Source organism: Poecilia mexicana, unplaced genomic scaffold (assembly GCF_051168715.1).
Source record: "Poecilia mexicana isolate PSO_F unplaced genomic scaffold, ASM5116871v1 scaffold_2, whole genome shotgun sequence".
Classification (NCBI taxonomy): domain Eukaryota; kingdom Metazoa; phylum Chordata; class Actinopteri; order Cyprinodontiformes; family Poeciliidae; genus Poecilia; species Poecilia mexicana.
The window spans coordinates 9,995,013-10,009,071 of NW_028263371.1; the positions used below are offsets into that span (position 1 = coordinate 9,995,013).

General features: G+C 39.7%; 1 protein-coding gene across 2 annotated transcripts in view; it reads right to left on the reverse strand.

Moving 5' to 3' along the window:
• nalcn (sodium leak channel, non-selective) overlaps positions 1 to 14,059 on the reverse strand; it is a 73,293-nt gene that overhangs the window by 4,058 nt on the left and 55,176 nt on the right. For both annotated transcript variants that reach the window (XM_088010449.1, XM_088010446.1), the window contains exons 18-40: positions 13,862 to 13,998; positions 12,069 to 12,210; positions 11,542 to 11,615; positions 9,345 to 9,446; positions 9,169 to 9,238; positions 8,856 to 8,947; positions 8,607 to 8,729; positions 8,346 to 8,402; positions 7,549 to 7,669; positions 7,323 to 7,454; positions 5,996 to 6,163; positions 5,789 to 5,893; positions 4,816 to 4,922; positions 4,611 to 4,731; positions 4,399 to 4,497; positions 4,184 to 4,277; positions 2,185 to 2,291; positions 2,004 to 2,081; positions 1,766 to 1,885; positions 1,606 to 1,674; positions 1,346 to 1,494; positions 1,095 to 1,188; positions 598 to 730 (exon numbers count right to left, since the gene is read on the reverse strand). In XM_088010449.1, coding sequence (XP_087866575.1) covers positions 598 to 730; positions 1,095 to 1,188; positions 1,346 to 1,494; positions 1,606 to 1,674; positions 1,766 to 1,885; positions 2,004 to 2,081; positions 2,185 to 2,291; positions 4,184 to 4,277; positions 4,399 to 4,497; positions 4,611 to 4,731; positions 4,816 to 4,922; positions 5,789 to 5,893; positions 5,996 to 6,163; positions 7,323 to 7,454; positions 7,549 to 7,669; positions 8,346 to 8,402; positions 8,607 to 8,729; positions 8,856 to 8,947; positions 9,169 to 9,238; positions 9,345 to 9,446; positions 11,542 to 11,615; positions 12,069 to 12,210; positions 13,862 to 13,998 — 2,494 coding nt within the window. The remainder of the gene's footprint in view (positions 1 to 597; positions 731 to 1,094; positions 1,189 to 1,345; positions 1,495 to 1,605; positions 1,675 to 1,765; positions 1,886 to 2,003; positions 2,082 to 2,184; positions 2,292 to 4,183; positions 4,278 to 4,398; positions 4,498 to 4,610; positions 4,732 to 4,815; positions 4,923 to 5,788; positions 5,894 to 5,995; positions 6,164 to 7,322; positions 7,455 to 7,548; positions 7,670 to 8,345; positions 8,403 to 8,606; positions 8,730 to 8,855; positions 8,948 to 9,168; positions 9,239 to 9,344; positions 9,447 to 11,541; positions 11,616 to 12,068; positions 12,211 to 13,861; positions 13,999 to 14,059) is intronic.

Genomic DNA, 14,059 nt, shown 5'->3' on the forward strand with positions numbered 1-14,059 from the left:
ATTAGAAATAGCCTTAATTCAAAAACAACAAATAATCTTCCCTCATTAAAATAGTTAAATCAGTGAAGTAAATAGCTTGTTATTGTTGGTGTTAAGCTTGAGGGGAGTTTTAACAGGAGAATGATCAAATATTTAACTAAAGGTTTTGTTTCCTAATTTTATCACAGTTACTGGCATGTAAATGAAAAGGCTATTTGATACCAACAAAGAAGAGTTGCGTAGATATTTATAGTTATGGAAATCCTGCACTCAAGGTTTATAATGGAAGTGCAGAAACAAGATCCAGCTTGGACTGCAGTCCATTTCCTAAATATCTAAAAAGTATTTCACCCTTTCCGATTATGTTCACCGTAAGGCTGCATTTTCTGTCTGAACGTGTCATGTGACCTGCTAGTTGAGCTGTGCTCTGATGTTACCAGGCAACTGTAAAGAGAGAACTGCTCAAACACTAGTTATCAAATATTAACTCCCTTAAATTTACACAAAATTATCCGGACGTTAATAAAGCTTCCTCTAATGTGCTTACTGGTTATAAACTAAGCACATGACAGTCCATGGTTATAAAAGACACAGAACAGGCAGAGAGAAAACACTGACCTACGAGAAGGTTGAGCATAATATATGCTATGATGACATAGAACGAACAAAAATAAATCAACGCTCCTGCATAGTTGCCACAATCAGTCTCCCAGTAGCGATGTTTGTCAGGGGTGCAGAATGGAGGCTGAACCTAGAAACCGTAAAAAAAACAAAACAAATATATATTTATTTAATTTAAACAAAACTTTACATTTAACAATCAGGAAATTAAAATAGAGCATGCTCAACTTGATAAACTGTTCAAATACTTTTTCTATAAAACAGTCAGTTTTAATGTAAAGCTGACACTCTAAATGGACTTTTAATGCAAGTTTTATTGGAACTTTTCACTAAGTGTCATTATTTACACTCATGACAACAGTCGTAAACGTGTTATGTCATATTTATTACGGTGTCGTGTCAGTCTTGCACACTTCTTTAAATAAAGTGTTACTATGTCGTTTTAGATTAGGAAGGCATGATCCTTTATCTGACGTATTTGGAGCTCGTCTTACCATGCAGTCATGCATGATCTTATTCCAATCTTCTCCTGTGACAATGCGGAAAAGAACAGTGATGGCTTTGCCTGCTGTGGAGAAGTTGGCGTGCCTGCCATTTGAAGAAAAAGAAAAAAAACAAAATCACTGTAAAATCACTGAGATTAAAATAACTGTATGAAGACAGTAAATCATGTCTCACTCCAGCTCCTTTTGCAAAGCAGAAGAAAACAAAACTAAACAAGAAGGTCCGAAAATAAGCAAGTTACCGGTTTATGTTCTCGCCGTATTTGACCGTTCCGAAGAGAACGACTCCAGCGAAAGCGTAGCAGAGCAGCAGGAGGAACATGCCCACGATGATAAAGAAGCTCTTGTACATGCTCACCACCACGGTCAGCAGCAGCATCTTCAGTGTCACCTTCACGGATCACACGCACGTATTAAGAGTCGCAAGACTTTATGCCCGGGTAGAAATGATTTACGAGGTAAAGGGGAGGTGACTTTGAGGCAAACACAAAATCTGACTCACATGTTTCCCACATATGGTGAAGAACCTGAAGACGATCACACAAGTTCCCATCATGTACGTATATACGTTCTACAAGAGTATAAAAAAAAAAAGACAGTTGCATGTGCTGTACTCATGTCATAAATAAATTTCCCTCAGTGAAAAAATATGCTTCTCTAACCAATAGGGAAAAGTGCAGGACTATCCAAATGACACCCAGTGAAGTGACCAGCAGATCGTAACGATTTCGTCGGCTCTGCCAGTACCCAGCTGGAGACATGGCTATCAGCTTCATTGTCACCTACAAAACAAAACAAAACAAAACAAAACAAAAACATCACGATATGTGTGTGTAAACACAATGAAGGAAGTGATCAAAACGTATAGAATGATAGATGCCCAGGCAGAAACAGACTTACTTCCAATACAAATATAAAGGTGAAGACTACAGATATGGTGGCAAGAGGAAAGGTAACTTTATCATCACCTACATCCCACTGCAGAAGTAAGGAAACACATTTATTTTTGTTTGTAGTGAAAGACAAGAATGTGAAAACTATGGTGCAATAAAAAAAAAAAAAAACAACATATAGATGTTACCTTTACTGACAGCAGGACAGACTGTGCCAAAACCAACACAGCAATGCCGCGTTTGAAAAAGGGATGTTGAGTAATGTCATACATCTTAGCCCGAAAACCTCCATTCTCTGTGAGAACAACAACATATGACATGGAAAACAAACAAAAAAATCAAATTTCCAAAATTTATAGGACAAAAGGATTCAATCCACATAATTGTGAAGTGGAAGGAAAATGATCCGTGGTTTCAAGTAAGTGAGCCGATATTTCCCTTCCATCTGACTGAAGTTGAGCTATTTTCTAACAAATAGGTAAAAAATTAGAGTCTGTAGATGTGCAAAGCTCGTAATTCAAATTCGAAAATATTTTATTGATCCCAAAGGGAAATGAAATAAATTCACCCCATGAGAAGATGAATGGAGATAACTGCATGAGGATCCTGGGAGAAAAGCAGGACAGCAACCCTACACATACAGCTAGAGGTCGAAATTTAGTGGGTTTTATCCAAAATTTAGAATGACTAGAGTTCACCTGAAAAACCTGAAAAATGATCTTTCAGAGACACTTCAATCTGGATGAGATAGAGAAATAAAAAAAAAAAACAGTCAAAAATTAGATTGTGGTTGCAAAGTTAATGATACGGGGAGATAAATGCTGAAATGGGTCACATTTTTTTTCATTTGGATGTTTTTGGATTATTTTCTCTCCACTCTGTGACAAAATGTGATCACAAACGCTTCTCCGCAGCACCGAAGACATCTCAAATCTCGTCAGCGCAGTACCCCTCAGTGTCCACAAGATGGCATTTATGGACCATCTAGATCTGATTAAGACTTGAACAGACTTCTGTTGTGCAGCTTTCGCAAACTTTTATTCATACAGATGAGTGGGCGTACTGTCAGGAAACAATGCAAACAATAAACTCAAATTTGGTAATAGACAGTGAGGCTTCAATGTTTGCTCGAAGGCAGTAATTTCAGAGAGTCAATACAATTTTAACTAGAACCATCCATCTGATAAGCATATTTGCCAAGTTTTACAATCTTACATGTGGCTCTAAAATCACATTTTCAGCATAACATATTTACGTCTTGCATGTTGCTAGTTTCTGCGTTAGATCTTTTATGTCGTTGCTGCAAGGTTTCAAAAATGAGCTCACTTCGCAGCCGCTGTTTTTTTATTTATTTATTTAATTTTTCACAAACAGAGCTTTAAATCAGTTTGAGCTTTTGCAAAGCGTAAGCACTGACCACGCTGGCGGTTTTTGCAGACATGAAGACGTTAATCAGCTCCGCGCTGCAATGGCTCGCCAGCGACGAAACACCTCTGGATGTGGATCGGTCTGGTTGTTAAAGCCGGGGGCAAGCGGCGCTGCTGACTAAAACCGAAGCCTTCGATTTGCTGTTAGTTCTCAGCCCCGCCTGTGCTAACAAGCAATTTCCCACGCTGCCTCCGAGGCGCCTCGACTGTTCCCATGACTCCAGTCACATAAGCGAGGGAAGCGGCGTGAATCTGTGGCCAAACTCAATAAGGATGCAGCGCTTCCCTACGCTCACCACTTAAGACACGCACGAAAGAAAGCCGGATATATTTGTGTACGAGCATAAATTGACACCAGAGCTTGTTTTTAAATTCGAGCGAGGTGCGAGAATGTGATTAGTTTCCTTGTAGAAGGGTGTGACATTCGGTGTCCAAGCCATTTGCTTGATCTGCCTTCATATTCGGGCTTTAGCTGTTACCGCCGCTGGTCGTCATTCGAGTGTCACGATTAATTCCTCCAGGCATCAATCCGCAGCCAAAAAACAAGGACTATTAAATATGAATTAATCATGCAGGTGCTGTTTAGCGATGCGCTAGCGGGCACACGCGCGCGCGAGCGCACAGTCAATCCCAGAACAGGGGCGGACGTGATGTTTTCACAACGTTAAGCTTTTGACGCTCTGGCTCTGCGATGTGTCCTGCAGTTACTCGGAAAGCCTTTGATGTACATTTTTTTGCGCGTTAGTGCGCTTCGTTGTACCTGGGCGGGGGGGCAGGTGGAGCGGTTGGGCTATTTTCAGTCGGCTCTTCAGATCCTCCCATCTCCTCTGGTCCACTGTTAGCAGGGCGGTGCCCTGAAAGTCAAAGAGGAAAGAAACACAACAGCACTGAAATCATGAAGCCGAGGCAAAACACAGGCACTGTTCCTCGGAAAAAAGAAATATTGACAGAAACTCGTCAATAGCAGTATTTTACTTTGTTCTCATTGAAGTTCGCTATGACGACTCCGACGAACAGCGTGAGGCCGATCATGCATCCCAGAAACACAAAGACGTGGATGTAGATGCCATGGATCTGCAGAGACATAGACGTGTGAGTTAAAGCGCAGTCATGGTTATTTCTGTTTAATGTAGAAAAAATAAAACCGAGAGCATAGGGAAAAAATGATTTTAGCTGAAGATTATCACCGGCCCAACTCGGTGAATGATGACGTCTCGGACCTCCACCCAGCCTTTGAGGGACAGAACTTCAAAGAGAGCCAACATGGCATTGCCGACATTGTCAAAGTTGAAGTTTCGAGGATTTGCCCTGGAAAGTCAGATTGGTTGATACGGTCACTGGTTCCGCAGGGCGACTTTATAAGAAAACGATATCAAAACAAGGAAGTCCTACCAGACTCTTGGTACCCAGAAACCGGGTTTCTTCTCCTCAGCCTTCAGCTTCAGGTTGAGATTTCTGGAAACACTCACATTTATCCGGAAGATGCCATAGCAATCCTCCTGTGTGGGATCACACAGTTTAAACAACAAACGAGTAAATAAGCAAAAGCAAAGTAGAAACAAAGTTTTTGTTTGTGGTCTGACTTAAGAAAAAGACGATAATTGTGCTGCAAATTCATTAAGAAACGTGGAAGGTTTGGATCAAGTCGTAAAAGAAAGAGCTCCAAGATCACTTTCTTATTTGCGTCATGATTTTTAACCAAATACATACAAGTAATATATATATACTAATACATATATATATGTATTAGACTATATGCTGTTATGCTGTTACTATATGCTGTTAGTTGATACAGTTACAGACAGAAAATTGTGGAAGTTCTTAGTTTTTAAGCATTTAATGAAAAGGAGAGAAAAACTGATTTGTCAGTGTTTGACCTTACAAATTAAAGACGATTAGGGAAAAAATATATATATGTACTTATAAGTGCACGTGTAGTTAAATGCTGTGAATTTACTTCATAATCTTTTATTTGATAAAATAACTGTAAAGTTTTATATTTAAGGTAAAAACTATTCTCCAGATCCATATGTAAGTCATGATGGGAACATTAATACTAAAATAATTTCCACAGTTCATCAGAGAAATAGTAATGATATTATCATCCTCATAAACAGTTGATAAAATAAAGCCACTAAAAAACACAAAATAGTAATAAGAAAAAATCTCGTCAAAGAACTAGAGAATAAAAGTTAGTATAACACAACATATCAGCTAAAACCTGTATAAAAGAATCAAGGCTGCTTTTAGTAGACGAGCAGAACTGCTGGATTTAACCAGTTTTATTTATTCATCTGGATGTTCTCCACAGGGAGTACGGTGCAGGAAGGGAAAGTTTATAAGGAGATTATGTTCCTTTCAGTACCCGTTTAAGGATTCGCGGGTCGTTGCATTTGGCCAGCTTTCCGGCGAACAGTTGAACTCCAAAGCTTGCGAACACCAGCATCAGCGTGAGAAGCAGAATGGAAACCTGAGAGACAATTATCCAAGAGCAGAAAAAGCCGACAGAGTCCGACTCCGGACTGTTAAATCAAAACCGCAGGATTTTGAAAAGCTACACTCGACCACTAACCAGGAAAATCTCCTTGAATCCTTTAAGAACCTCCCGCACAACCTTCCTCATCTGAGGAACCAGCTTGAAGATCCTGAGCGGGCGGAGGCAGCGCAGCATCATCAGCAGCTGAGCTCCAGACTCTGGAGGGACGTCAGTAGGAAGCCAGCAGAGGAAGATCAGACTCACCTGCAGTGCGGAAACAAAGCACAGCAGAGAGACTTAAAAAGAAACCTTACAACACCTACACTAAGGGAAACAGGATAATGATATTACAATAACACAATAGAGTGCCTTGGGATAAAAGTTTTTTGTGATTAGATGGTAAAAACACAACTATGTAAATGTCTGCAAGTCTAAACAATAGTGTGTACACATATGAAAAAGGAGACGGCTGAAAACCTGCATTAGATTAAAAAATATAACAACATTAGATGAGTCAAGGCACTCTTCGAGTCTTATTTCAGGATTCCAAGAATCCTTTTTTTAAATTTGAGACATTTCCAAACTAATTTCTAGCTATGGTAGATTTGAATTACACAGTAGTCGAGTTTTATCATCTGGATGTTCCACAAGTCGGGATAAAAACCTCAATCTGGCTTCAGGGTCATTTTATTTGGGCAGCAGCTCCATTTCAAAATCTACACCAGTGGGACTTGGAAAAGTCGTGATATCAATTCTGATTGAAAATCTACCACTGCAAACATGAACACAGAATAGCTCCATAAAAACAAATCTCATCCTTTATTGAGTAGGTTAAATCCCAACACCAATTACAATAAAGTATAGAAAAATTGCATTAAATCCCATTTTGAAACCTAAATGCAGCATTTACTTATTGCTACAGCAGAGAAATATTTCAAACAGCAAAAGTATCAATCTGAATCATCCGGTAATTTTTTTTTATTGGGGGTTGGGTTTACAAATATCCTAAATTGGAGCTTATTTTATTTCATTTTTTTAGTTTGATTAATTCTTATCAATTCTTGTCTGCCACTCATCGACACTTCAAGGAATGTTGGTGCGAGAACTTAAAGTACAATTCTACGAGGAAATAAAGATGCTAAACAACGACAGAAAAACAACTCCTGACGAATGTTTAAGCCGATGGGCAGAATTATACAACATCATGAGTTTATTTCGTTCTTTTTCGTGCATCAATATTGCAAAGATGCCAAAACAGAGAGAGCGGCAACATCTTTCTTGTGCTTTTACTTTCTTTGAAAAGTCTACATTAGCACTGTCATATTTTTCTTTTTAAAAGAACTCAGAACTCTGGTTTTCTCCCCATAGTAAACATTATTATTTTTTTCCACCTCAGAATCATATCGCTTATTACATTTCTTACAAGATAGATGAAGATGTCCATCACTCCTCCAAAGTCCCGGATAACGGCCGTCGGAGTGAAGAACAGACCGTCGGCCATGATCTTTAGGTTGAGTTCGATGCTCATGAATATCACAAACACATACTCCCCGATCTGAAACACACGTCCTGATTACGGCGACATCTGTTCCCCGGCGAATCTGCCCGTCGACACCATGTGACCGACCGTCCATCTGGGGTTATAATACCTGCAGAGTGGGGACGTGCATGACCCTGGTGAAGGGTGATTCAAACATCATGGAGATGCAGGAGCAGATGGTCACCACGATCATCACCCAGTCCAGATAAGTGACTAAGCCCAGAAGATCACTGCGAGGACAGACACATCGGCAGCAATTTATGAGCTGGTTTCCAAAAAGCAGATGTGGGATTTTAATTAGCTTACAGTTTGGCTATTAGCATGTGGTTGAAACACTGGATACGATGCAAATTAATTCACAGAACGGTAATTTTACTGTCTAGTGTGCTACGCTCACTTTGATTCTGATAGAAACTGTGCTTAGCCCTCCTCTTTTTATCACGTACTTTTAAACACACTGCAAGTCATTCATAACTTGTGGCAAATATTAGCAATTGAAACTCAACATTTCTGTCAATCGTGTTACCGATTACATCAAGAGTAGGGAATTCCTGACCTTTGAACCCAGTGTCCCACATAGTTTATATGTCTCACCTCGACAAGACATTAGTCGAATGGTTGCATATTCACAGCTTCTGCGGGAGCCTGCTAGTGGCTTATTTATTTATTTCCCCAGAGGAAACCGTGGATTTGTTTTTATGCTAATAAGTACATACATATGTAGGGAAAATTCAGGTAAAGTGAGTTTGATAAAAGAGAAAAAAAACCCCAAAACACATCAATTGATGTATCTGCAGGCTCAGTAACAGATGCAGCTTTTCTGAACTTTGTTTCACAATGACTAAGATGTAATGCATATGAAGCACTAATCTGAACACCTGATGAACAATTATGAGCCACACTTACTACAGCTGATGGTATTTGGTGTTCTTCACTGCTCCTGTTATTGGGTCAGTTTTTGATCTGGGTGTGAAAGACGACGAAACAGAAAAAAAATACAACGACGTTATGGTTTTACAGTGTATTTCACAGGTTTACATCACCCTGAGTCGGTCATTTAATGCAGATCAATTATTATCATTGATGTAATTTTGCTTCCAAAAGAAACTGGACACGGAAAAGATATCAGCAGTCGGGTATTTATGTGTTTATTTGGACGAATCTTACGCATTGAAGCGCGCCCGGACGATCATCCTGCAGAAGTTCCTGAAGCGATGCTCTCGACCCACGATGAAAAGAGGCTTATCAAAGTAAGGATGGTTTTCCCTCAGCTCCTCCTCCTGAACCTTTCTGCTCAGACAAGAGTTGAGTGGCAAGCAGATAATCATGCAAAGGGATTACAAGGTAAAGAGCACTGTGGATTTATTTTTTTTTAAAGGTTCTCTTTGCTGTTTAACTCTTTTTCCCTGCAAATACCTCTTCATTTCTGCCTGTTCTTTCTTTTCTTGGATCATCTTGATCTCACTGTCCTCCCTCTGAGCATTGCGGTAGCGCACTGTGCTGGAATGCTGGGGAAAAAAACAAAAAACATAGCATAACACACCTTTAGATTGAATTACCATCACTCTGTGTAAAAACCAACGGCATAAATACATACTTGTATGCAGTGTTTTGCTCGTAATTAAACGCAAGCACGCATTTATTTACGACATAACCGTTTTGGTACTAAAAACAACAAAGGAGGAAAAAAAGGGAAACAAATCGGATGTGACTCAGGAGGTGTGCTTACGTCCTGGGTGAGCGTTTCCAGCGACTTCCCCCGGCTGATCCTCTGACTGGTGGATCCATGTCGCAGAGACCTGAGGAGACGGTGAGCAAAGATGAGGAGAGTTCACGGCTTAATACCGGGCGTCAACAGGAATACATGCCAACTTAAACGTGTGCCTGTGTGTGCACGTGTCAGACCTGCGCTCTTGTCGTATGTGGTGCTGCACACTAAGTATGGAGCGCTCTTTGGCTGGCTGCCCTTCAAAAGATCCACTCAGCATCCGCTGCCTGGTGCAAGCCCTGGGAAACAAGTCAACAGTTTTCTCAGTACCAGTCGAAAGGCGGTAAAAAAAAAATGTCTCTTTGTAAAAAGGATCACAAGAGCATCATAAGCCACAGTGGTGGCAGCATCATGCTTTGGGGTTGTGTTTCTCCATCTGGCAGACAAAGATGATTGGATATTACTGAACATCCAATCATCTTGGAGGTTCAAAAGAGACATGCAAAAAGACTTCAGACTGTGACTAAACGTGCTTCCGCTGGATGAAGCTTTTCTGGATGTTTACTGGGGTAGTTTGTCTCTCCGCTGCATTTCTACTGCAGGACAAATGGACAGCAATTCAACCTGAAAATGACCCTGGTTTGAATAAAATACACAAATACATACTGTAATGTGACAAAATGTGAAATAGTTTAAATGGGTCTTATTACTTTTGAAGGTGCTTTGTATTGTTTTGACATTTTAAGGGTTAGGGCTTCTTTTATGCGTGAGAGAGGGCTCTAATAGTTTCAAAGAGCCAGAGGAGAGCTAACGAGATGATGGGCATCGGCACTGTGCAACACTTTGTAATATTTATAGCGACTCGGAGGGATTACTTGTTAATTGGTCATAAGCACGGATGAATGGCTGCTGCTTCTGCTACAGAGTGTGAGTTTGCATATGTCGGTATTTGGGTCTAATTGCATGCTCGCGTGGAAGATGGCGAGCCAGACAGAACGTGCTATGACTCCTGATCTGCTGTCCGTCTCTCAGACAGACAGAACATTTGGGCTGCGCAGATTGGACACAGTGTTTGCAATCTAATCTGCACTCAGTGCCGTCTCTGCCATGCTGAACAGCAAATTATCCATTTACTTCTTTGCGACAGTAAATGAGTCTGAAGTGGCACTGAGTGTGTAGGTGTGTGTATATATATATATATATATATAAAGTGAGAAACGTTGACAAGCCGTGCTGCTGGTGTGACAGAGCTACGTCTGATGCGTCTACAGCGATGATCAGTCTGGTTCTAATTTTGCGTCTGTGCACCAACGCAGTGGTTTTAGGAACAAAGAGCCGGTACGGGAAGAGAGAATGAATTGTAGCGTTTTTGATATAATTTGAGGATCAGAACAAAAATGTGTTGTAAGAAAAAACTTTTCATTTTTATGAGCACAAAAGTAAGCGGATATAGCTACAAATACAAAGGGAAAGTTTTATTCTAGGATAAAATTAGATTTTTGCACATGTGCACCTTCTATCGACGGACTCATTCAAATGCAGAAATACCTCCTTGGAGAATGTTTTTTGTCTTTTGTTTATTTGTTAGAACCACCATTTTGTTCTAACAAATAATACAGGTCAGATGACAAATTTGGTCATACCAAAAGTTTTTCTTTTACAAAACAGTTCTGGATTTGCGTTGTGTCATGAGCCATCTGTGCTGCAAAGTGCCACTGGATTAATCGTTGCAGTTTTTGACTAAACTGGAACAGAATGTTCAAATAAATCTTAATAATTATGCCAGAATTATCACGTCGTTGAGCCTCGTCCTCCTCCGTTGTTGCAGATCTAATCTTTGCTTGCTTTAGGCATCTTGGTAAAGAGTCAAATACATTTTCTTTGTGTTATTTTGTTAAACCTGGTCTGAACTCTAGGCTAAATTCTCTGCATTCAAGTTAATGAAAAGTCGTTTTAATGATTGGCTTCATTAAAAATAATATTCTACATATTTTTAAAGTTTCCTTCAAAGAAAACAATCTAAACTTGAATTATCTTACATTTTTTCAAGGTCTATTAGTACCTCCACTAGTACAGGCATCTGTATGCACATAGAAAGTTCCTTTAAAAAATAAAATACAAATGCAGCCAACTGCTTTCTTTTAACCTTTTGACAATGGGCACTGCAAAGACAAGCCATAATCGCCAAATGACATTTACTTTACGAGGTTAACGCTGTGTAGGTGTCAATCTCTTAAAATTATTCTCCCACAGCTGATGAAAACTCACACAAAGTAGGTTTTTTGGGAAAAACATTGTAAAGCCAAAATTTCACGCTCAATAAACATTCGAGTAAAGCATCACATCATAACACCAAACCTCACAACCTACTGTGGTGACAGGGGTGTGTCTTACCGTAGGATTTTATTGATCGTCGTCTCTTTCTCCAAGAGGTTGCGGGCACGGATGCTAAAAATTGATCTGCGAAGCTGAGAGAGCGTAGCGTGAGTGGGCATGAGCTCAAAAGTTTGATAATTGTGGCAGATCATATAAAAAAAAAGCTTGCCAAATGCATAGCTGCAGACATTGTGTGGGAGTTACTGAGGGACATTATCAAGGTTGCTTAACAGTCTTAATGCTTTAAGTCTTCACTTCTCTGGACTCTAATGATCATAGATGGATAGGAAACTATTGCATTGGTGGAACAATTAAGCAATGGGACTGCATTCTAAATATCCTATCCGTACTCATCCTTACTTTTATTAGACAGATAGGAACCCCCTGGTTAGAATCTATTCTATGTGGACACAGAACATTCATCTTTACATGCCTCTAAAGCAGCCTCTATGTGTGTCTCTGTGTGTTTGAAAGAAAAAAAAATAAAACAATAACAGAGAGAGGGGAGGACCTGATGTGTAATTAGAAGCAGCACGTGTAGCTACCTTTTGGTCAATATACTTATTGTCCTCAATGGCTGATCGTTTGGAGTGGTCACAGGAGGAGGACGAAGCTGAGGGGAGACGGCGGAACAAACAGCTGGTATCCTGCTGCTGACGATCAATAAACTGCTTCATAAAACTCTCTCTAGAATTCACAGCAAACACAAATAACAACAGTGATGCTTACAGCGGTTTCACAACTCGTGGCAGTCGCATACAGCGGTAAAGAAAATGGTCACGGATTTATTAAAAAGGACTAAACTGTGTTAGAGCAAATCCATCTGCAAAATACATCAGTGGAAGCTGCTGCTGCAGAAGCCCAACATATGGGCTGCTGAGGGAGTGCTCTCTATACCGAGAGCAAAAAAAAAAAAAAAAAAAAATCCAGCTGTGCACTAATCACTAACTTAATAATACGACTTATTATGAAGTCTGCTGTGCTGGATGGAATTCAGCTCCCCTGCTAAAAGCTGTGCGACAAATGGGCCTCGATGTGAATGATTTTCTATCCGCACAGAGACGATATGAAATATTTTCCCCTTTTCTTCCTTATTTCACATTAGGCAATATAATGTGGACGGCTTTGGGGAAGTGGTGGCAATGTTTGCTCATTTTTTTCCCAATGTGATGTAGTTTGAACTACTGGAAAATAAATTATAATATAGAACTCATATAGCCAATGAATGGACAGTCTAACACTTGAATATGCTCCAGATCCAAACCATTTCATTTTAGCTTTAAACACTGGGTAATCCTGGCATACAACCTGCAGAGGATACAAAAGATTTGAGACTGTGGTGGATGTTCGCCTTCCAGCAGGACAACAACCTGAAGCGTGCATTTAAGTCCCTCTCTCTTCAAGTCTTCAAGTTGAAACACCTTCCGTTTCGTGTTTCATAGAAAGGATGGTGTGTTCAGGTAAAATTTCAGATTGTATTTCCCCAAATTGTATTTATTTTTAACAGGGACAGTCTAATGAACAGACACAGGGTATTTGTAAATGTGTCAGATTATATCCCAAAGCTTCTTTCCATCTGCTTGCATAAATACCTACAACGATAATGTTGTCATGTTCATTTTGATGTATTAAAGTACACAGATTTGAATACATTAACAATTTTAATGCAATTAATTGCATTTTTTTCTATTTTTACATAGAAAAAATAAAAATGAACCGGAACCTCTGAATTGTGTTTCTGGTACACCCGTAAATCTGACGCACAAGCGACGTCTGCAAACAATAGCAACTGACGAGAAAGATTAGAAACGTTAAATATCTTTGTTGTTGAGTTCATATGTCTAGTTATTCAATAAATTAGTAGCAAAAGGGTTTTTGATTAAAATTAGATTAAATGCATTTTTAGCAAAAGTTTTAATTGAGTCCCACCACTAATACTCACACAACATAAGTCTCTAGAAACATGGCAAAAGGCACACACAAACTGATGTAATACAGCTTGCGTGTGCATAATACAGCAGAAAAAGTGACCCAATTGAATATGATTAACAAATGCCAAAACTGATATTGAGCACATATAACATGATTATGAAATCTATGCATGAAAACCTATTGGACATATTCAACGTTAAAACCCTCCTGGCCACGAACTTACCGCACATCGAGACATTAAGACTTTTGTGCCCACCTATTCCACATAGCCACAAGATGGGTGTTGGCTGGCATGTAACCAGAATAAAATATAACTAGAGTTTTTGATTGCAACAAGACATCAATGCGAAAAAGTTAATGTTAACATTTTTTGTAAGACGCTGTATCCGCCCCCGTGATGGAATACCTGATTCTGGGCACGGTGAAATCAGACGGGAGCTTTGAGATCTTCACCATCTGAGGTCTGTTGGGGAACTTTTCAAAGATCCTGAGTCGTAAAGGGAGCTTCTCTTTGGTGTCTGCGTTGGCTTCGCTTTGCTTGAGCTGACGGGAGAAAAAGAGTGTGGCGTGTCAGCTCACATTCAGAGCAGAACAAGCATGAAAA